General features: G+C 41.9%; 3 protein-coding genes across 3 annotated transcripts; all 3 read left to right on the top strand.

Moving 5' to 3' along the window:
• The first annotated feature begins 2,945 nt into the window (after positions 1–2,945).
• Positions 2,946–10,105, top strand: LOC140489096 (ferritin heavy chain A-like). Its single transcript, XM_072588334.1, has 6 exons — positions 2,946–3,047; positions 4,785–4,931; positions 5,070–5,195; positions 9,384–9,530; positions 9,668–9,793; positions 9,950–10,105. The coding sequence occupies exons 1-6, from the start codon at positions 2,946–2,948 to the stop codon at positions 10,103–10,105; spliced, it is 804 nt and encodes a 267-aa protein (XP_072444435.1).
• Positions 10,106–11,243: 1,138 nt separating this feature from the next.
• LOC140488989 (ferritin heavy chain, oocyte isoform-like) lies at positions 11,244–14,135 on the top strand. Its single transcript, XM_072588218.1, has 4 exons — positions 11,244–11,345; positions 12,115–12,261; positions 12,446–12,571; positions 13,888–14,135. Exons 1-4 carry the CDS (start codon positions 11,244–11,246, stop codon positions 14,032–14,034), a joined length of 522 nt encoding a protein of 173 aa, XP_072444319.1. The 3' UTR covers positions 14,035–14,135.
• A 3,164-nt stretch (positions 14,136–17,299) lies between these two features.
• LOC140489095 (ferritin heavy chain, oocyte isoform-like) lies at positions 17,300–20,248 on the top strand. The gene is made up of 4 exons (XM_072588333.1): positions 17,300–17,401; positions 19,004–19,150; positions 19,768–19,893; positions 20,102–20,248. Exons 1-4 carry the CDS (start codon positions 17,300–17,302, stop codon positions 20,246–20,248), a joined length of 522 nt encoding a protein of 173 aa, XP_072444434.1.
• The last annotated feature ends 703 nt before the right edge of the window (positions 20,249–20,951 follow it).

Genomic DNA, 20,951 nt, shown 5'->3' with positions numbered 1-20,951 from the left:
TTAAGTCTAAGAACAAAGGAAGAGACAGTGAACAGGAACTGTTACCATATAATCACACTTTTGGTATAGATGCCATCAGCAGCAAAACCTGCTATTAGAAAGGGCTGGGACATCTACCCAACAAAAATACAGGAAAGCAAAATACGCTGCCATTTAAAGATCAAAAGGATGGAAAGAAACCTTTATAAACTAAGGATTAGCACACCATTGATGTTCTGTCAGCGCTTCAGTTGGAATAAGAAAGAATCAATCTTACATTTTGGATCAGTAGTTAACTGACAATGGTATGCAGTAAAACCTGTTCTGGCTTTGGGTACTGCAGGGTTGGGAAGGATAACATCATCTGGCATTTCTGATATATACTGCCACTGGCCAGGGGCAATGATGGGCCAGTTTGTAGTTAGAGCTTGAAGGAGAGATGAAAAATGACTTCAGTGAAGCTGATTGCAAGAGTTTTGGAATTTGCCATTATCCATACATCTATCAACTCCTTTTCAAACACTTCTAGGTGAACATTAAGAATGTACCATTAATGCACAGCTAAGTGAAGGTAGCAAGTTCAAAGCTATTCTGACAAGCCAGTAACATCTGCTAGTAGAACAACTCCACCAAACATTGAATCAGATGTGGCTTGTCTCACCTACCAAAGCAGTGCCCATCCTTTAAAAGAAATGTGCAAGTTGTGTTCTACGTGAGCAGATTGAGCTCAAATCTGTCAGAAGTCCAAGTTGTAACCCAACTGTGTGTGAAGGGCAAAGCAAGAAACCATGCTAATGAAGTCTGGAACAGTTTGTCAGCCAGGATAGCCAATAGAAGGACCGCATCATTTAGAACCTGTCATGATATATGTCTTGTAGATACTATTCTTGAAAGAACTAGACTTTAGCAAAACACAAACCTTCAACTCACGACAGTAGCAAGGAATTATGGCCTTGACAAACTGTCAAATCAATTTAGTTGGTTGAATCTACTGAGCTGGTATTAGACCTCATCCTGCTAAAATAAAAGATGTACAAAAGATGCCTAAATCACAAGATAGAAATGACTAACAAAGGTTTCGCGGTTTCTTTACCTTTTTCTGCCCATATGTTCTGATATTTGCCACCAATCAAGAGTTATCCGCAGAGACACATGGCAAAAAGATTATTTCAACCTCGCCTTCAATGTTGTATCATGATATTATAGCAGTGTATTGTTATAAATGTTTAGTGTTGTAAATAAACTTCAGATATCTGACTCAAGAATAACAGAGGACTCTCTATGGTTTGTGTTAGATGGACAGCTACAGAGTAAACCAGGAACAGCACCTATTCCCACAGAGCCAGTCACCACAGTCATTCATCAATGTCTCTGGTGTGCATTCAGCGACCGCGTGATGTCCATCAGTTTGGATAAAGTCCATTGCGATATTCCCTGTATCTCAGATCCATTTTGACAAGGACATGTCAATCTCTGATACATTTTCTGTTTGTGCAGGTCAGCTGTGCCCATTCGTGTCCCAGGAGGTGTGCCTAGATGGTGATTGATTGTTCCTGCTGCCAATCATAGGCTTACCCCCACCCCCCCAAATCTGGCCCAACTAACCCAGAGTTTAATCCAGGGGAACACATCTCATCACCTAATCCAGGACTGAACCACATAAAGTCATACAGCACGGAAACAGATGCTTCAGTCCAACTCATCCATGCCAACAAGGTATCTCAAACTGAACTAGTCCCATTTGCCTGCATTTGGCCCATAACCCTTGTCATGGACCATATTATATATTAATGAGGTAATCTGGACCCTATTTTTTGTTAATTTTAAGTGTAAGTGTAAGGCATTGCATTTTAGATGCAGTTCAAATGACCGCATTTAAGTAAAACACACTTGATTTTTACACAACAATTAAAATATAAACAAAATAAGCAAAGGCAAGTTCAGTAAAATAGATTGCCTCATACACAATTTTAGCAGCAGAAAGAGAACCGTAGCTTTTAACTGTAACAGAGAGAGAAGAAACGGGTTTCCACCTTCAGCTTCAAGACCACAGCAGCCGCTGAAAATTAAATCTAAAAATTCTGATTCTGTGAGTGCTTGACCCAACTCGTTCAGGCTGCTTCTATTGTTCCAACATCAAAAAAAAGCTGCTTATTTTAATGGTTCTGGTAGACTGCTTGGCACCTCTCTCTCAACCTTTCTTCACTTAAAAAAAAAGGCCAAAATACACCTTTTAAAGCCATAGTATTGTCACACCGTGTAAACGTTTCATATTCATGTACCTCTCCAAATGTCTTTTAAATGCTGTAATTATACCCACCTCTACCACTTCCTCTGGCAGCTCATTCCATGCGCGCAGCACCTCTGTGTGAAAAAACTGTCCTTTAGGTCCCTTTTAAATCTTCTATAATGAAACTAGTTGTGAACACTTGGGATATTAGAGAAACAGCAGAGGCAAAAAGAACCAGATTGTGTCAGGTGCTGAAAAAGTGCTTCACTAAAGTTATCATTTTTAAATCAATCAATTCTTGTCCCACTATAGATATCACTAAGCAGCCAGTTCTAGGAACATTAAGACTCGAACACAACATTTTCTAATCTTATAGGCATAAATAGTGCCACTACACCACATATCCAACTCCAAATAGCTACTTAGTTTGCAGTGTGTTGAGGATTTATCACTCCAAAAGCAATTGCATCATCAAGTCTAATTTCCCAAACCTCTCTGTATTCCAATCTTTGATTGGCCCTGGGTCTCTTCACCGATTCCATAGCCTCATCTCCCTTGTCATTGGTGCCTAGATTGAAAAGTGATTTCCAATTGGCTATCAGAGAATGTCAATCATAATTGGTGATGTCATTCTCTGGTTGGGTGAAGGGTGACCTAGAAGGATAAATGTAAGAGCTTGTGGGAGAGGGGCTTAGTTCTAGAGTTGTCTAGGTGATAGTAAGCAGGAATAGTGAAGATGGCCTCCCAAGTATGTCAGAATTACCACAAGGACTGTGAGGCTGCTGTTAACAAGCAGATCAACCTGGAGCTCTATTCCTCCTATGTTTATCTCTCCATGGTGAGTTTAGTGTTCCTGAGAATTGATTTTGAAAAAGTTAGGACTTTGTGAGTTTAATGATGTGGCCTGAAATTAGATTGGTTTTCTATTCTGGGAATATGTGGCTTTCCTATGGAGTGTTAGTCAGTTCTAGTTCTACTTAACTGTTGAGTGAGTGGCATATGTTGTAACAGCTGACTGGAGGCTTCAAATTGTTCATGTCCCATATCCTTTGGAGGATTTGTTGTTGTCATCTATGAACTAGCTGATTAGGAGATCTCAAACCAGCTGGGCAGGAGGTCTTGTGATGTAGTGGTTGTGCTTGTTCCTCTGTAATAGAATTTCTTAATTGAAATACCACACTCTGCCAGGACGTGTGGTTGCTTAAAATAACAAGGGCTGTTAAGGGGTATTAATATCTATACACAAACCTTCTGGTTCAAGGGTATAAAGCTTATCTGCTCTGGAGATGTGATAACATTTCTGAATGGCTGGCTGGTTGGATTTAAGTACCTCTGAACTAAAAGTATCTTCAGCTGATGAAGCCCAACCTGGTTGTGTCTGAGCTTTGCTTCTGACAATGTTGGTGTTGTAATGATTTGGAGACTAAGTTCATTTATCAGCTTTTCTGCCTTGGAATTTGTAACATAGCAAGACCCTCAATTGACTAGTGGTTTGTAGCCAGACTTTTTGAATAGCAATTCCCAGACAGTCTAGTCTCAATACTTAGTTGACCTAACAGTATAGGTAACTTTAGTAGGGTAAAAACTAATGTATTTAAATTAACCTATATCACAAACCCAAAAACTTTTTTTGATTCTAGACCTAATTACCACTTTATAATACAAGGAAAACAAAAGTAACAAAACTGACCAGATTACTTGTTTTGTCCTACAGGCATAAATAGTTTCTTGATCACCTTCCATTCACTTGAAAGCAATAATACTTGTAATTTTGGTTGCTCTATACTGAGTGTCCTGAAAACTGCTCATGGGAGGTTAGATAGGGAGTTTTCAAATCTTTGCAACCTTTTTTCAAGGAAACTTTCTATCAAACCAATTCTGACTCTGGCCCCTCCTTGACAGACTCTTCTCCATGAGATTCTAGTTGCCAAGATGAGCATTTATTTGACCACAGGTCTTTCCAGACTTGCTGGAACCAATTTCTAGGTACTGGTGTCATTAGTTCACTCCTGCTACCTGTTGTAAACAATGTGATCACCTTGTACATATCTACAGGACTCTGACCAGAGCCACCTATCCCTAAACATTCAAGTCTGGCTTCCTGAATAAACTTGTCTGATCTGTTTACCTTCAGTTGTTGCCTGACAGACTAAAAAGTAACCTCTAGTTCATAACCCTTTTCTAAAATTCCAGGAAGAAAAGTCAGGGTTCTAACTTGTAACTTCTCACTGCAGGTGAAGGTTTGATCTGTTGCTTGAGGTCTTGTTCACTGCAATATCAATATTTAGGGCTGTACTGTAGAGAACCTGGAACTAAAATAGTGGAACCTACCTTTTGAAAATAATACTGAGAAATGGATAGGAGCATGTGGATTAAGGATATGCTTAGACTTTGCTTACAAATTTTATTTCTGATGTGAAATTTCACGTTAATGAACTTGCTGGCTGAACCTAACAATTGGTGCTGATCCCTGTTCAAGCAAATATATTTGGGGTTCTGGAAAAGTCTCCACTGTTGAATCTTTTCTCTATCTAGAGATTTGAAATAACAAATCCTGTTTTGTCCCTTCCCCCAGTCGTCTTACTTTGACCGGGATGATGTTGCCCTGCGTCACTTTGCTGAGTTCTTCAAGGAGCAGACCCATGAGGAACGGGAACACGCTGAGAAACTGATGGAATTCCAGAATAAACGTGGAGGCCGAGTCCTCCTGCAGGATGTCAAGGTTGGGTTTAATTATACTCTAACCAGCTTCACTGGATCTTGTGGCAACAAATGTTTGAAACCATTGATTCCATGGGTTCAATGCTGTAACTATTGACCTGCTAGTTCATAGAAGTATCTGTCTCTTCCACTCCTCCAGAAGCCAGAGCAGGATGAGTGGGGCAATGGTCTGGAGGCAATGCAGAGAGCTCTGCAGATGGAGAAGGATGTGAACCAGAGTCTGCTGGATCTGCACAAACTCTCCTCTGACCACACTGACCCTCATGTGAGTTTCTCTGATTTCAATAATACTTTGGAAAACTGGCTCAAATCTAATTAAGTGGACAACTAACTTCTGTGTAAAGAGGGTGGAGGTCAGACTATGGATCCATGTATTAGGAAGCACATGAAGCTGCAATTCATGTAGAAACTTTACATGATGGCACCAACTTTATTTCAAATGGAGTGCACATGTTCCTCAATACCCTGTTTTTATCTTTTCTCTTCCAGCTGTGTGACTTCCTGGAGAGGCACTACTTGGATGAGCAAGTGAAGATGATCAAGAAGCTGGGAGATCACATCACCAACCTGAAGAGACTGGGAGCCCCTGAGAATGGCCTGGGAGAGTACCTGTTTGACAGGCTCACCCTGGGGGAGAGTGACTGAACTGACTGCAGGGATGAAATTGTTTTTTTGTATATGATCTAGAGTGAAACACTGTTGCTGTGGAATCAGTTAATTGTTCTGGGTTGATCATAAAGTTTACCAACTGTAAATAAACTACTGTTGGATTGAGTTAGTCTGGGCTGTGAAATGCCTGTCATTGGTCTACATCGCTAGTTAAATCTGGTCACATTACTTCCCCCTGGCAGCAACTTGTCTTATGCCTACATCACATGCTATGTACACTGACCTCGGCTTATGAAGTAAACTTTCTCCAGTATAATGCAAGACAGGCATTTGGACAACCTGAACACTTAGCTACTGAAAGCTTTTCCTTCAAGGGAAAGATTAAATGTAGTCCTAGGTGGACATAACAGTGGCATTGTTCTCTAATAGCTTTCCTCCAAGTCCAGCTCTCACTGATCAAACATCAGCTGGTGTGGCTTTTCAAATTCAGCACTAGCTTCTCAACTCACTGCATCACTAAATGAGAGCAAGCCTTCACAGGAATTTTCTGCTCTGAGGGAGGGAGTACAGGCAGTATCTTGGTAAATCCCCACTGTATGCTCTCTAAAGCTTCTACAGCCTTCTGCTAATGAGGTGACTAGAACTGAACACAATATTCCAAGTGTGACCTAACCAGTGCTCTATGGAGTTGCAGCATAACCTCAGTTCTTAAACTCAATCCTCTGTTCATGAAAGCCAATATACCATATGCTGCCTTAATAACCCTATTGACTTGGGTTGCAAATTTGAGGGATCTTTGGACATGAACCTGATGATCCCTGTGTCCCTCCCCATTGCCAAGAATTCTGCATTTAACCCTGTATTCTGCATTCAATTTTGACCTTCCAGAGTGAATCACTTCATACTTAGTAGATTGAATGAAACTCTGGTGACAATAGATTGGACTAAATTCCCTACAGTGTGGAAACAGGCCCTTCGGCCCAATTAGTCCACACCAACCTTCTAAAGAGTAACCCAGGCCTATTCCCCCAATTTACTCCTGACTAATGCACATAATTCCATGGCTAATTTAGCATAACCAATTCACCTACCTGCACATCTTTGGACTGTGGGAGGAAACCACCGCAGACACTGAGGGAATGTGCAAACTCCATGCAGGAATCAAACCCTGGTGCTGTGCGGTAGCAGTGCTAACCACTCAGCCATTGGGCCACCCCATCTTATCATGAGGAAGAAGGAAGCTTATGTTTGAGGAGGCAAGGATCAGACAGGGTTTTAGTGGGCTACAAGGATGCCAGGAAAGAGCTGAAGGAAGACTTGGAAGAGCTAGGAGGGGCAATGAGAAAGCTTTAGTGGGTAGGATTAAGGAAAAGCCCTAAGGCATTCTACACTTGAGGAACAAGAGGATGGCCAGTGTGAGGGTAAGGCTGATCAGATAGCAGAGGGAACTTGCACTTGGAGTCAGTGGAAGTAGGGGATGTCCTTAATGAATACTTTAAAACTGAGTGGGAATCAGACTGATATGCGAGAACAGGTTGATGTTGCGAAGGCAGATGTGCTGAAAAGTTTGAAAAACATAAGGATAGATAAGTCCCCTGCACAAAACAGGATATACCCAAGGTTGCTAGAGGAAGTGAGGAAAGAGATTAATGCACCCTTGGTGATTAGCTTTGGGTCCCCACTGTCCAGTGGAGTTTTACCATATGATTGGAGGGTGGCAAATGTTATTCCCTTGTTCAAGAAAGGGGATAGGGATAATCCTGGGAATTACAGACCAGTCAGTCTTACGTCTGTGGTGGGCAAATTATTGGAGAGGATTCTGAGAGACAGGATTTGGAGAACCATAGTTTGATTAGAGATAGTATTAAACTCTGACTGGCTTTTCTTTTTGAATGCAAAGATCAAGGCTTATCTACACACACTCATTAAACTGTGCCTGAAGGGTTGAGGATGTCAGGATCCAACCTTGTCATATCAGGATCCAACCTAAAAGGTTGGACATTTCTGGTGCCATTTTATAGCCTTACACATGATTTAATTCAATAACTACAGGAAAGTGCCAGTCTGAGAGCTTGAAGAATCCACATAATGTGTCACAGTCCCTGTAACAGCTGATAGACCTAGGTCCTCTCTCCATTCCACAACTACTGCATTAGGATGTCTAACCTTGCACACAGTCAGTGAGGACCAGTATTGGAAGTTCCACGGGTTCAATTTTAAACTCTGATTATAGCTTTCACTATTTGAAACAAGTCAACGCAGGTTCTAAATTTCTCAGCAACATTCCAAGATGAACGAAGTTAAGAAAGTGACTGGATTGGCATCTCTGTGGAACTGTGCCCCACTAATTCCTGTAGACAGGGGCATTGAATTCACTCAATGTGCAAAAGGAAATAACATGGTTGTAACTCCTCTGACCACACAAACCCTCATGTCAGTTCTTGGTGTATTTAAATCTGGGTTTTGGCTTAAAAGAAAAGGTTAAGACATCTGGCCCTTTAGCCTCAAGATCTGTTTCTAAATTGTGGAGAGTGTCAAATTGGGGTGGGCCAAGATCCTGGTGTTCCCAAGGTCTGAGCACTTTCTGGAGGGTTTTTAGTAATGTCAATGACATCACCTAACTGTCCACTCCACATACTGATGGGAATTCAAGTGCCTGAGGAAACTGCATTTGATGTTGGATATAATCAGTTCCCCTCCTTGCTTTCCAGCTGTGTGACTTCCTGGAGAAGCACTACTTGGATGAGCAAGTGAAGATGATCAAGAAGCTGGGAGATCACATCACCAACCTGAAGAGACTGGGAGCCCCTGAGAATGGCCTGGGAGAGTACCTGTTTGACAGGCTCACCCTGGGGGAGAGTGACTGAACTGACTGCAGGGAGTGAGCTTAATTCAGCTCCTTTTTGTTTTATTACTGGTAGTCTTGAGGTTTTTAAATCTGTTGCATGATGAAACATTCCCCAATCCAGGTGTCCCTTTTTTTTTAATACATAAGTTTCCCAATCAACCAGGTTGTCCTCTGATCAGAACAAGTGAGTATTTAGAAAACAAATTGGGGGATAAAAGACCTAGATGCTGGAAATGAGAAGCTGTGAAAGTTCCACTGGTCTGGCAGTGTCTATGCAGAGAAACCATTTCACATTCTGGACTCAGTGATCCTTCCTGAGGAGTGAGTGTATTAGCTACTGAATGTGAGGAAAGGTGTTGTATTTTCACACTTGAAGTGTGAATTATCTTAACTGCCCAGTCAATTGTGTGCAGAGTATGGTAGGACAGTGTGGCTATTCAGGTGGGTGAGGTTGGTAATGAAGTAGCTGACTGAGATTTCTGCCTCCTGTTAGTCAACACGTTCATGTCCTCGATTTTAGTTGAGCAATGACCTGACTAGCTTCCGGCACTGAACAAGTGTTTCTAACCTGCAGTGCAGGGATGTCTAATGGCTGTCCTCAACTGGGACCTTCACTACTCCATGTCACACTAGCACACTGTCTCCCTAAGATATAGGCCAGGGATTGCAGTTAGTTTTTTATCTTAATTTCTGGGAGAGCAAAAACAGCCTGCTGGAAAATTTCAGCAGGTCTGGCAGCATCTGTAAGGAGAGAAAAGAGCTGACGTTTTGAGTTTAACTGACCCTTTGTCAAATTTTCCAGCACTTTCTCTTTTTGTTTGCAGATTCCAGCACCTGCAGTAAGTTGCTTTTAAAAACAGCCTGCTATTTGGGCCATAATCCACAACTTTCTGCTGTCATCCCTCTGTCAATTTCCATTTCTTGGAAGTGAAATCAAGATGGTGAGTGGGTTAGGTCCTGATTGAGATTTGCTTCCCACTTTATCTCCACTTGCAGTCCTCTTACTTTGACCGGGATGATGTTGCCCTGCGTCACTTTGCTGAGTTCTTCAAGGAGCAGTCCCATGAGGAATGGGAACACGCTGAGAAACTGATGGCATTCCAGAATAAACGTGGAGGCCGAGTCCTCCTGCAGGATGTCAAGGTTAGGTTTTTATTTAGTATTTTAATCCTCCTAGACTGGAACTGAGATGTGTATTAAGCTTGTGGAAAGAGTTATCTATTCATCCTTGTGTACTATTTAATATATTGAGTGAAATACCACCTGTTTCTCTCCTCCAGAAGCCAGAGCAGGATGAGTGGGGCAATGGTCTGGAGGCAATGCAGAGAGCTCTGCAGATGGAGAAGGATGTGAACCAGAGTCTGCTGGATCTGCACAAACTCTCCTCTGGCCACACTGACCCTCATGTGAGTTCCTCAAGGAATAAATTTTCAGCTGGAGGTGATCATGGTGTTGTCTGAGGTTAAATGAAACTGTCAGTATATCAGCACTGATACCATTGAAGTACAAAGATGCGTGAAATTTTGAGTGAACTACTGTTTCCCTCATACTTTTTTCCCCAGCTGTGTGACTTCCTGGAGAGGCACTACTTGGATGAGCAAGTGAAGATGATCAAGAAGCTGGGAGATCACATCACCAACCTGAAGAGACTGGGAGCCCCTGAGAATGGCCTGGGAGAGTACCTGTTTGACAGGCTCACCCTGGGGGAGAGTGACTGACTGGATGGAGCAAGCTTGATCATGTTTGTATTAATGGGAGACCTGTACTGACTCTATGTTCTGCATGTAAAAACAGACCATACCTGATCTCTTCTATGAAATATAATAACTGTAAATAAACTGCTCAATATCAAAGTTTGTGAGAAGATTTGTAGCTCGGGTGCTCGTTGTTGTGGTTCTGTTTGCCGAGCTGGGAATTTGTGTTGCAGACATTTCGTCCCCTGTCTAGGTGACATCCTCAGTGCTTGGGAGCCTCCTGTGAAGCGCTTCTGTGATCTTTCCTCCAGCATTTATAGTGGTTTGAATCTGCCGCTTCCGGTTGTCAGTTCCAGCTGTCCGCTGCAGTGGTCGGTATATTGATTCCAGGTCGATGTGCTTATTGATTGAATCTGTGGATGAGTGCCATGCCTCGAGGAATTCCCTGGCTGTTCTCTGTTTGGCTTGTCCTATAATAGTAGTGTTGTCCCACTGTTTCTTAGTTTGGGTGAACATACTACTTGCAAGTAGTTCAAGCAGACAATTGGAAGCAGCCTTATTGTAATAGTTATAGCAAGGCCTACCTATCTGTATACTCCATTCCCTGTGGGAGACTTGCCAACAGTCCATCTGCCTTGCCTATTACTTGCTGTCGTTGGATACAGCCTATAATCATTCTGTACTGTCTACCTGGGTGGCCATGTGATGTCCAGCAGTTTGAACAAAGCTTCTTGTGGCCACTGGACATTCCCTTTATCTCAAATCCTCATTGACTAGAACAGTGTCAACACCCAAAAACATTTCTGTTTGTGTGGCCAGTTTAGGTCAGATGATTTAATTTTTAAATCACTTCATCCTTATCCAGCCATAAACCAGCAGTAAGTTGAGGGTTAGGTCAGAATCTATTAGTCTAACAACAATGACCTCCTCAAGATTAATTCTAAGACTCTGGGTTATTGGCATTCCCTAAGCTCCTTCTCTGTTGTTCATTGGGTGCCTGGATGCATGGGTGAGTCTTGATTGACAATGGGCGATAGCCAATGAGCAGTGATGCCTCTCCCTGGTTGGATGCAGGGTGTTCCAGGAGGATAAATACAAAAGCTTGTGGGATAGAGGCTCAGTTCTAGAGTTGTCTGGGTGATAGTAAGCAGGAATAGTGAAGATGGCCTCCCAAGTGCGTCAGAACTACCACAAGGACTGTGAGGCTGCTGTTAATAAGCAGATCAACCTGGAGCTCTATTCCTCCTATGTTTACCTCTCCATGGTGAGGGTTGTATTTCTTATCACTATTTGGAAAAATTGGATTTTCACCAGTTTAATAGAATGGATTTAAGCTCTACTCTATTACTGGGAGAGCAACACTTGAGTAGTGATGGATTTCTTGTTGAAGTTAACACTGAGTCGATGCTTGCTCCTTGTAGCAGCTGTTTTCTGTGGGGGTTTAATGCTGGACTAGCTCAGCTCCTTCCTATGTAAGTAATCAACAACACAGCCAGGTTGACTGGCTCGTGATCTAAGTAATAGTCCCTAATGGGGTGGCTATAGCTGGTGCAATGTTGCACATGTACTCATTAATATTCTTCACCCTTAGCTGTAGTTTTGAGATTTCTGAAGAGCCTTGCTCCAGGAAGATATCACATTGATTAGCAATGTGAGGGACTGATGTAATTCTCGTGTTCTAGTTATGATACTAGAATGTGAGTAATCAGTAACAACTGCCACTACTGAAGGAAAGACTGGTCAGTTTCTGACAGTAAACTGTCTCCTCGATGTCTGTTCTCTTGGAGTGAGTTCCACTGTGAACAGCAATGAAGCTGCAGGAAATTCCTCATCCTGAGGACAAGGGGTGGCATACTCTGACAATAATTTCAGTTTAAAATTACCTCTTAAAGTAAACACTCTTGCTTGTCTAAGTGCGACCTGCCCATCAAACTTTAAAATAAGAGTCTTTAACTTTTTTTTAACTTCTGAAACAGAATTGCATATTATGATTTTAAATGTGATGTGAATTCTTTGATGCTCTCCTCCCACAGTCCTCTTACTTTGACCGGGATGATGTTGCCCTGCGTCACTTCGCTGAGTTCTTCAAGGAGCAGTCCCATGAGGAACGGGAACACGCTGAGAAACTGATGGAATTCCAGAATAAACGTGGAGGCCGAGTCCTCCTGCAGGATGTCAAGGTTGGATTAATTTAGTGTCTCATCTAATTCATTTAAAATCAACTTCCATCCATATGGATTTGAAGTAATTTAACCCTGTTGGTTTATGGCAAATTTATACTTGTTAGCCCCTCTTTCTTGTGACCAATTTTACTGGATTGGACACCACTTGTAAGAAAGTAACCCACCCTGTTTTTCCCTCCAGAAGCCAGAGCAGGATGAGTGGGGCAATGGTCTGGAGGCAATGCAGAGAGCTCTGCAGATGGAGAAGGATGTGAACCAGAGTCTGCTGGATCTGCACAAACTCCCCTCTGACCACATGGACCCTCATGTGAGTTCCTCCTGCTGGCTTTATCCATGTGATTGAAGTTGTATGAAAATTACTCAGTTTGAATCTTTATAACAAGAATTGTATCTCCAACTGAGCATTTCAACCTTTAGGCCAATATCTTTTACCTGAGAATAGTGCTTCACCTTCTCGATACTTTCTCTAAGAAAGAAGTAGGCCACTCAACCCATCAAATCTAGTCTGACTTTGCCAATCATGGCCAATCTGAAACCTCAACTTTATTTTCCAGCCTCTGTCCTCCTAAATCTTGATTCCCTTTGTGTTTTTTTAATATTAATGACCCAACCACAACAACCCTCTGAAGCCAAGAATTCCATAGATTCACTCCCAAGGGTTTCCTGTCTCACCTCTGACCTGAGATCATGCCTTCAGGTCCTGGACGCTCACTCACTCACTTTCAAGAAGAAATCCCAATATCACATATACCCTGTGATATCCCCAAAAGAATCCTGGGTCATTTAGTGAGGTCGCCTTTCTTGTATGCCGAGTACAGGCTTGACCTCTTCCCTTCACACTATTCACCTATCCCCAGGGTCACATGCCAGTGACGATGCCCTGAATGTTCCCCTTATCTGCATCCTGGCGAAATAATAGATGACTATCTTCTCTCTGTTAATGTACTACCCCAACACCATGGGCTCTCTATCTTGTCTGAATGTACAATCTCTCTAGACTTTAGATCCTATTGAAAGCAACTTTTCAGGGCTTGACCCTTGTTGATTAGGAAATGCCAACTTGCTGAGCTGTGAGGTGAATGTTTGTGTTGCTTTTAGCTCGGTTCTTTCTGCTGATCCTGAACAAAATCAACTCGAAGCCCCATTTTTCCAGCTGTGCCAACACTTTGATTTGAGAATCTACCTGCTCCTCTTGCACATTCTGAAACCAAGGCCAGCATCAATGGTGGCAAACCTGTGGCTTTAGGACACATTAATTTGGCCTCCATCAGGTCTTGCCCTCTCTTCCCAAGGGCAATTGATTGATGCTACGATGTAGATGAGGTCAATTGGGGGATGTTGAGGTGGCAGTGGACACCACTGCAGGCTTGTAACAAATACAAACCTGCAAGTGGCTTTCAATATACAATAGGCAGCCTCAGAACAGTTTGTTTTCTTGTGCTTTGTAAATCTTAATTGGGAAATTAGTGACTTGTCGTTTAGTAAATTCCAGTGCTGTGAGGCTTCAAATATCAATCCCTGTCATTGCTTCCCAGAATCACAGTTGAGGGAAGTCTCTCTTTTAAATTCTACTGAATGCAGATTCTCCTTCACATTAACAAGCTCCTCACTTTCATATTCCAGCTGTGTGACTTCCTGAAGAGGCACTACTTGGATGAGCAAGTGAAGCTGATCAAGAAGCTGGGAGATCACATCACCAACCTGAAGAGACTGGGAGCCCCTGAGAATGGCCTGGGAGAGTACCTGTTTGACAGGCTCACCCTGAGCTGACTACGGTTATTGAACAAACTGTTTCATATAATGACCCAATTCTGGTGAATGCTTTGATTTATACTGTCATTCTACATGGAAATAAAATGTGTGGAACTGGCTTTAATCTCTTTTTTTGTATGGTTTGAGTATTGGCCAACCAGGGAAACATAACTGGAAAATATCTACAGTATAAATTCTACTCACTTCAACACCTGCCCAGGCGAGTTGTTGAAATGGTTTCTGTGTGCATTGATACAGTTCCACGGGAAGAGTTGCATCATTTGTTCCTGCAAAGGGATTTCTCAGTGAAGTGTTGGTTATATTAATAAAAGCTTTGTGTTATGTTTGTCCTCTAGTTCTTTACCTTTTGTATTCTGTGGCATGTTATCCACTTTCTTTTCCAGAAGAATTTAGACACTTAGCTACATTTTGTTTTCCTTTTCTGACCTTACAACCAAATACTGACGTGTGCTCTTGTCTTTTAGTTGACAATGACAAGCCATCAATTGTTCAGATCTCCTTCCATCCACCATTACACCTTCTAGGGCAACATCTGTGAAATAGCAGTGAAAACACTTACGGCATCAGACTAAAGGTTTTGCTTTCAGACTCAGTTTGCAGAGGGAACTCAAACTAGGTCCTATCTGTAATCTGAGGATTTCTTGGGAATAAGACTTAGCATGCGAACAACCAAGGAAGTGAAGTTAGGCTCAAAGCATTTCACCCTCTTGTTCTGTTTCCTACTTCCTTCTGGCTCCCATGCAGGTGACTTTTCCAATTTAGTTTTAAAGCTGTGCTCTCAGCCAGGGACCACACCATGGGAATGTGGAATGGATTACGCTCCGAAGGCAAGGTCCTAGTTACAAACTTGTTCAGCTCCAATATTGTGAAGGTCTGAAAGCAAAGCATTGGCTTTGCTCAACTAGAAACCCAACATCAGCATAATCCACAAGTTTTATTTGGAGAGGGCGGGGAAGAGCTTTTAAATCTGTTTGAGAAATAGTTTTGAGTTTGGGGAGTAATGGGGCAGTGAGTTATGAACTCTGAAACCAGGCTACAACTTCTAGCTGTACTGTCCTACAGCATCAGGTTTCTCATTCCATTACTAAATGGGATCGATGAAGGAGTAGAGTCCCTATCCCCTTTTGAGAGTGATGCTGTGGGGTGAGTGACAGTAAGTACTGTAGATGGGAGTAGAAAATTGCATAATAGTCACATGGACAAATGAAGATCATTTGAGGAGATCTAGCATGGATCTCATAAAGGAACAGCACATTTCACTAATTTGCAGGAGTTTTTTGAAGAGCTAACCAAGAGGGTTGCTGTCAATGTGGTCTACGTGGACCTCCAAAAGACATTTGATAGCATGCCACATGATACTCTTGTGAACAATGTTAAAGCTCTTGGAATAAAAGGCAGCACAGTGACATGGATGTGGAGTTGGCTGAGTCACTGGAAACGGAATGTAATGGCTAATGGATGTTCTTTGGACTTGGGGGGAAGGTTTGTAATGGAGCTCCACAGCTTCCAGGGTGGGAGCCATGTTTTTTCCAGTCCAAATTAATGAGTTAGACCTTGATATAAAGGGCACAATTTCAGAATTTGTACGTGATAAGACACTTAGTGTGAGCAGCATAGTGTGGACTTTCAAAAGGACATCGACAAGTTGGTGGAATGAGTAAGGGAATAGCAGATGAAGTTCAATGCAGAAAATAATGGCAGGAAGCACCTGAAGAGCCAATACAAAATAAAAGGTGCAGCTCTAAAGTGGGCACAGGATTGGGTGAACTTGGATGGTGCATCTGTGCATAGGTCATTAATGGTGCAAAGACCGGTTGAGAGAGTGGTAAATGAAGGACACGGTGCTTGAGCTTTATTAATAGGGGCATAGAGCACCAGAGCAAGGGGGTTGTGCTGAACTTGCTTAAGTTTGACCTCAAAAGGAGTATTGTGTCCAGTTCTGGACATCAGACTTGAGGAAAGAGGTGAATGTATTGGAGAGAGAGCGGAAGGGGTTTACTGGAATGCTTCCAGGTTTGAGGAATTTCAGTTGTGAAGATAGACAGGAGAAGCTGGCGTTGTTCTCCCTGGAGCACAAAGGGCTAAGAGCTTTTCAATTTCACAGGGGATCCAGACAAAACAAATAGAGGACAATGTTCCTGTTTGGGAAAGGATCAGGAATAAGACAGTGCGGGTTTAAAGTAATTGGCAAAAGAAGCTGAAGTGATGTGAGAAAAAAAACCTTAACACATCGATTGGTGAGGGTCTGAAATGTATGGCCTGAGAGTGTGTTGGAGGCAGGTTCAATCAAAGCATTCAAAAGGGAATTAGACTGAGATCTGAAAGAGAAGAACATGGAGGTTACAGGGACAATGCAGGAGAATGACAATTGGTGAAATGCTCAGTGAGCTGCTACTGATACAATGGGCTGAATGGCCACCCTCGGTACTGTCATAACTCTGTGACAGTGCTTGGATATGAAAGCCTAATTAAAAAGACCAGAGCATGTTAGGTTTTGTCACAGACATGTTATATTCCAATGGTGTAGAATTCTCATTAGACTACATTTGGAAGACAGTGTTCAGTTCTGATAGGGTTTCTGAAGGAGATTAGCAGAGATTCACCAGCATTACCTCAGCTCCAAACTGGGGGTTACATTATGAGTGCAGTTTCCATCGACTAGTCTTGTCCTTGCAAGAGCGTGGAAGACTCAAGGATGAATATTATTCAGGCACTTTGGATAGATCTAATTGTACTGTTAGAGAAAAAATATTTCCTGTGGTAAAATAATCCTGGAAAAGGGAGAATAATTTCAAATCAGAGCTCTGTTAATCATGATGATGATTTCGTCACACAAATTACATTATCTCCCACAACATTCTGAAAGTTAATAGAACAGTTCAAAACAGTTTTGTTGAGTTTTATTAGTTGAGAATATGATGCGATATAGAACCAAGGCAAAGATGTGAAATGAAGAGACAGACTTGTGCTGATATAATGGAATGGGGGGTGGGGCAGACCTGAGAGGCTGCATGGTCTCCTTATGACAGAATCATCATCTAAACCTGTCTGTGTTCCAAATCTCTGATTGGCTCTTGGTCTTAGTCTCTGCTCTCTGTTCTTTAGTGCCTGGATTCATGGAGATTCCTGATTGGCTGTTCGGGATTGTCAATCATCATTGGTGATGCCACTCCCTGGTTGAGTGCAGGATGTCCAAGGAGGATAAATATAAGAGCTTGTGGGAGAGAGACTTAGTTCTAGAATTGTCTAGGTAATAGTGAAGATGGCCTCCCAAGTGTGTCAGAACTACCACAAGGATTGCGAGGATGCTGTTAACAAGCAGATTAACCTGGAGCTCTATTCCTCCTATGTTTACCTCTCCATGGTGAGGGTTGTGTTTATTTTGGAATTAAAGCTGTGGCTACATTATATTGAAGATATAGTATTTCTCTGCAGTCAATTTATGATGATAGAAGGGAGTGTTTTTTTATCTTAAAGAAGGTCTTGCTAATCAGCTGCTGTCTCATCATTGATATGACCTGAAAATAGTTTGTGCTCAATTTAATTGGATTTGCTATCTTAAATAAATAACCTAATCAATATCTCCAGATATCTTGATCTATCTCTAGAGCATATGGAACACTAACCTGGGCCCCTCATAGTAATACTATGAGCCCTAATACCTGACTGTGCTGAACCAGTTAACTTGTTGCAAATTGAACTGAGCTGAGAAACCTGTTTTTGGGTTGAAAGATTCCCTTACTGAGGTTGGGTTTTGTTTCCAAATGGCCATAAGTGACAAGAAGTTTCCTGAATGTTTAAGTTTGAATTTAAGTATCCCTTTTCCTTCCTTCATTTGCAAGGAAAGAATTTCAACCCAGAGGTTCTGAATGTAGACTAATTAGTGAAGTAGATCATGTGGCATTCAGGAAGCTTGCTAACTGGCTCCAATCAAGCCAATCTTGTATTCAGTTACTTTTGGCACTGCAGGCCTGTGGCCAGTGATGTTGTGGAGGGAATGGTTCTGGGCCTAATCTTGTTGTTCCTAAATGATTTGAGGCATGTTTACTAAGTTTGTGGATGCCATACAATTGGTGATTTTGGTGGATTTTTGAAGACTATATCTTGGATTACAAATATCTGGATCAGTTTTCTCAGTTGGGGTGAAGTGGTAGATGGAGTTTAATTTGGATAAGTGACACCTTGTCCTTTAAACCAGGGTGGGACTTGTATGAATAATGGTAGGATGCTGGGTAGTATTGTAGAATTGAGACCTAAGGATTCAGGTACATAATTCCTTTTGGAAGGTTTTGTCACAGGTCTATAAAGGTGGTTAAGGAGCAATTTAGCATTGTTTGTCTTTACTGAGTATAGAGTCAGAATGTCCTGTTGAGATTCCAATAGGATGTTGAAGCCCCTCCTTGAGCAATTCCAGTTCTGGCTACACATCTATAAGAATGATATTAAATTGGAGCAGTTTTAAATTGAAGGGAATGCACAGGATTGGAGGGTTTGCCTTCCTAAAGAAAAGGTGGAGGATGGCCTTGTAGAGGCTCATCACGAACAGCATGGATAGGGTGAACATGCAAAATATTTTGTCAGTGTTACCAAAACTAGGAGGCATATGCTTAAGGTGAGTTGGGAAAGATTTGAAAAGGCTGGAGGATAACTTTCAGTGGGAGTTTTTGTGCAGGTTCCTCAACCAGAGGAAATTGTAGCTGCAGGTACAGTTACAACATCTAACACCTTTGGACATGAATAAAAGTTTAGAGGGATAGGGTCCAAACCCAGGCAAGTGGGACTAGTTTTAGCTTGGGTAAAACTGGCTGGCATGGACAATTGGATCACTGTTTGTGCTATAATGTCACTTTGCAAATAATTCACCTGATTAGAGTCAGTGTTTTTTTTTTAAACAAGGGAGGTGTTTCCTCCTCTGAATTGGGAGACTTCATGTTGTCAGCAATGATTTCTTTGTCCTTGATTGCAGTCCTCTTACTTCGACCGGGATGATGTTGCCCTGCGTCACTTAGCTGAGTTCTTCAAGGAGCAGTCCCATGAGGAACGGGAACACGCTGAGAAACTGATGGAATTCCAGAATAAACGTGGAGGCCGAGTCCTCCTGCAGGATGTCAAGGTTAGCTTCTGTAAACTTTGAAGATTTCAGTTGAGTGTCAACTGATTAGTATCACCCAACCTGTTTTAGTCTCAATTAAATGCTGTTTGTCTTGGTGAGCAACCTCCAATTCAATGAATTGAAATAAAGCAACTTGTTTACACATGTGAAACAGCAATAGGCAATTGGGATGATCCAGAATACTGGATGAAGAGCAACATTCCCATGTAAGAATGATCAACTATATAACCTCCAGATGTCAATTCCAACAGACATAGTAATCTGAGGCAAGAATGAGAATCCACAGGGGTGTGAGGTAGCAGCATCTCCAAGATGTTTCTAATGGGCTGATCAAAAGGATCCAAAGGGATAGAACAATGAAACAAGGAATTACCACCATTGGTGCATATTTTTAGATACATTTGGATTATAGTATCTCTTTTAAAATGCCCTTTTCAGTATATGTTTCTAAAATTTCTTAAGCTCTAAGAACACTGAAATCCAAAGGTGTCAGTAACACAATTGCAGGAGTTAGATTTCAGGCAATGTTTTGGGAATAATGAACTGATCAGATGTGGACTGTGATCCACCTGTCTGAGATGAGCTGTTTTTTTCTCTCCTGACTTCCCTCCCTCCAGAAGCCAGAGCAGGATGAGTGGGGCAATGGTCTGGAGGCAATGCAGAGAGCTCTGCAGATGGAGAAGGATGTGAACCAGAGTCTGCTGGATCTGCACAAACTCTCCTCTGGCCACACTGACCCTCATGTGAGTTCTTCCTTTTTTTCTTTTCAAAAACTTGGAAGGAAATGATCAGTTTGTGTACTCCTGGGGGATCAATTATCTTCCTGCCTCCTGAAAACATTAACATTTCAACAGGCATCACCATGTGGTGGTCATGGTCACATCTGTAATGGGATGTCACATTCAGGTGCATGGTTTGTACCTTGAGGCTAATCTTTGTCTCCTCTTCCAGCTGTGTGACTTCCTGGAGAGGCACTACTTGGATGAGCAAGTGAAGATGATCAAGAAGCTGGGAGATCACATCACCAACCTGAAGAGACTGGGAGCCCCTGAGAATGGCCTGGGAGAGTACCTGTTTGACAGGCTCACCCTGAGCTGAGTGGGTTTCAAGGACTCCATTTGTTGGACATGGTGACTTTGGTTGTGCTCAACACAAAAAATTAAAATAGTGTTCATTGTGGAACAGAGTACTTTGTCACTTCCTAACTTCATTTGTTTCTTGGATTTCTGCTGTTAACCATCTGATTACTAAATCCTTTTCACTCAACCTTGTTTCAGTGCTTGTCCCAATAATTTGCTCAATGTTTTATTCTGCTGTGTGGAGAGACTTGGAGTGAGTGAGCAACTCTCATTAATTGGAAATTCCACAACTGCTTAGTGTTTTGGCTTGTAAGCAATACTCACTCCGTCTATACTCAGTTTTGCAGCAACAGCTTCTAGTCGATAGCTTGAAACTTTCTCAATCTAAATGCTTGACACAACCAAAACACACTCCAAATGATGCTTAGGTTTTTAAAATTGAAGCAAAAACTACTGGCTACTAGAAATCAGGAAGAAACACAACCGCTAAAACTTGGTTTGGCGATTGTGTAGTCAGTTAAGAACAGTCACTGGACCTGTAATACTTTCCTGTAACGGAAGTTGTCAGACCTGCATTTTCCAGCAATTTGTTTTAATGCTTAGATTATCAACTAAAAAAAAATCAGATTCTAAAGCTATCCCTTTGCAAGAAAAAATGTTAAATATTGTGCTCAAAGGTATAACTTTTGTAATACTTGACTGCTATATGTTTTCCAAGTTGG

Source organism: Chiloscyllium punctatum, chromosome 18 (genome assembly GCF_047496795.1).
Source record: "Chiloscyllium punctatum isolate Juve2018m chromosome 18, sChiPun1.3, whole genome shotgun sequence".
NCBI classification, from domain to species: Eukaryota; Metazoa; Chordata; class Chondrichthyes; order Orectolobiformes; family Hemiscylliidae; genus Chiloscyllium; species Chiloscyllium punctatum.
Note: the sequence above shows the minus strand (reverse complement) of the source record. Positions and strands in the feature narration are given on the sequence as shown.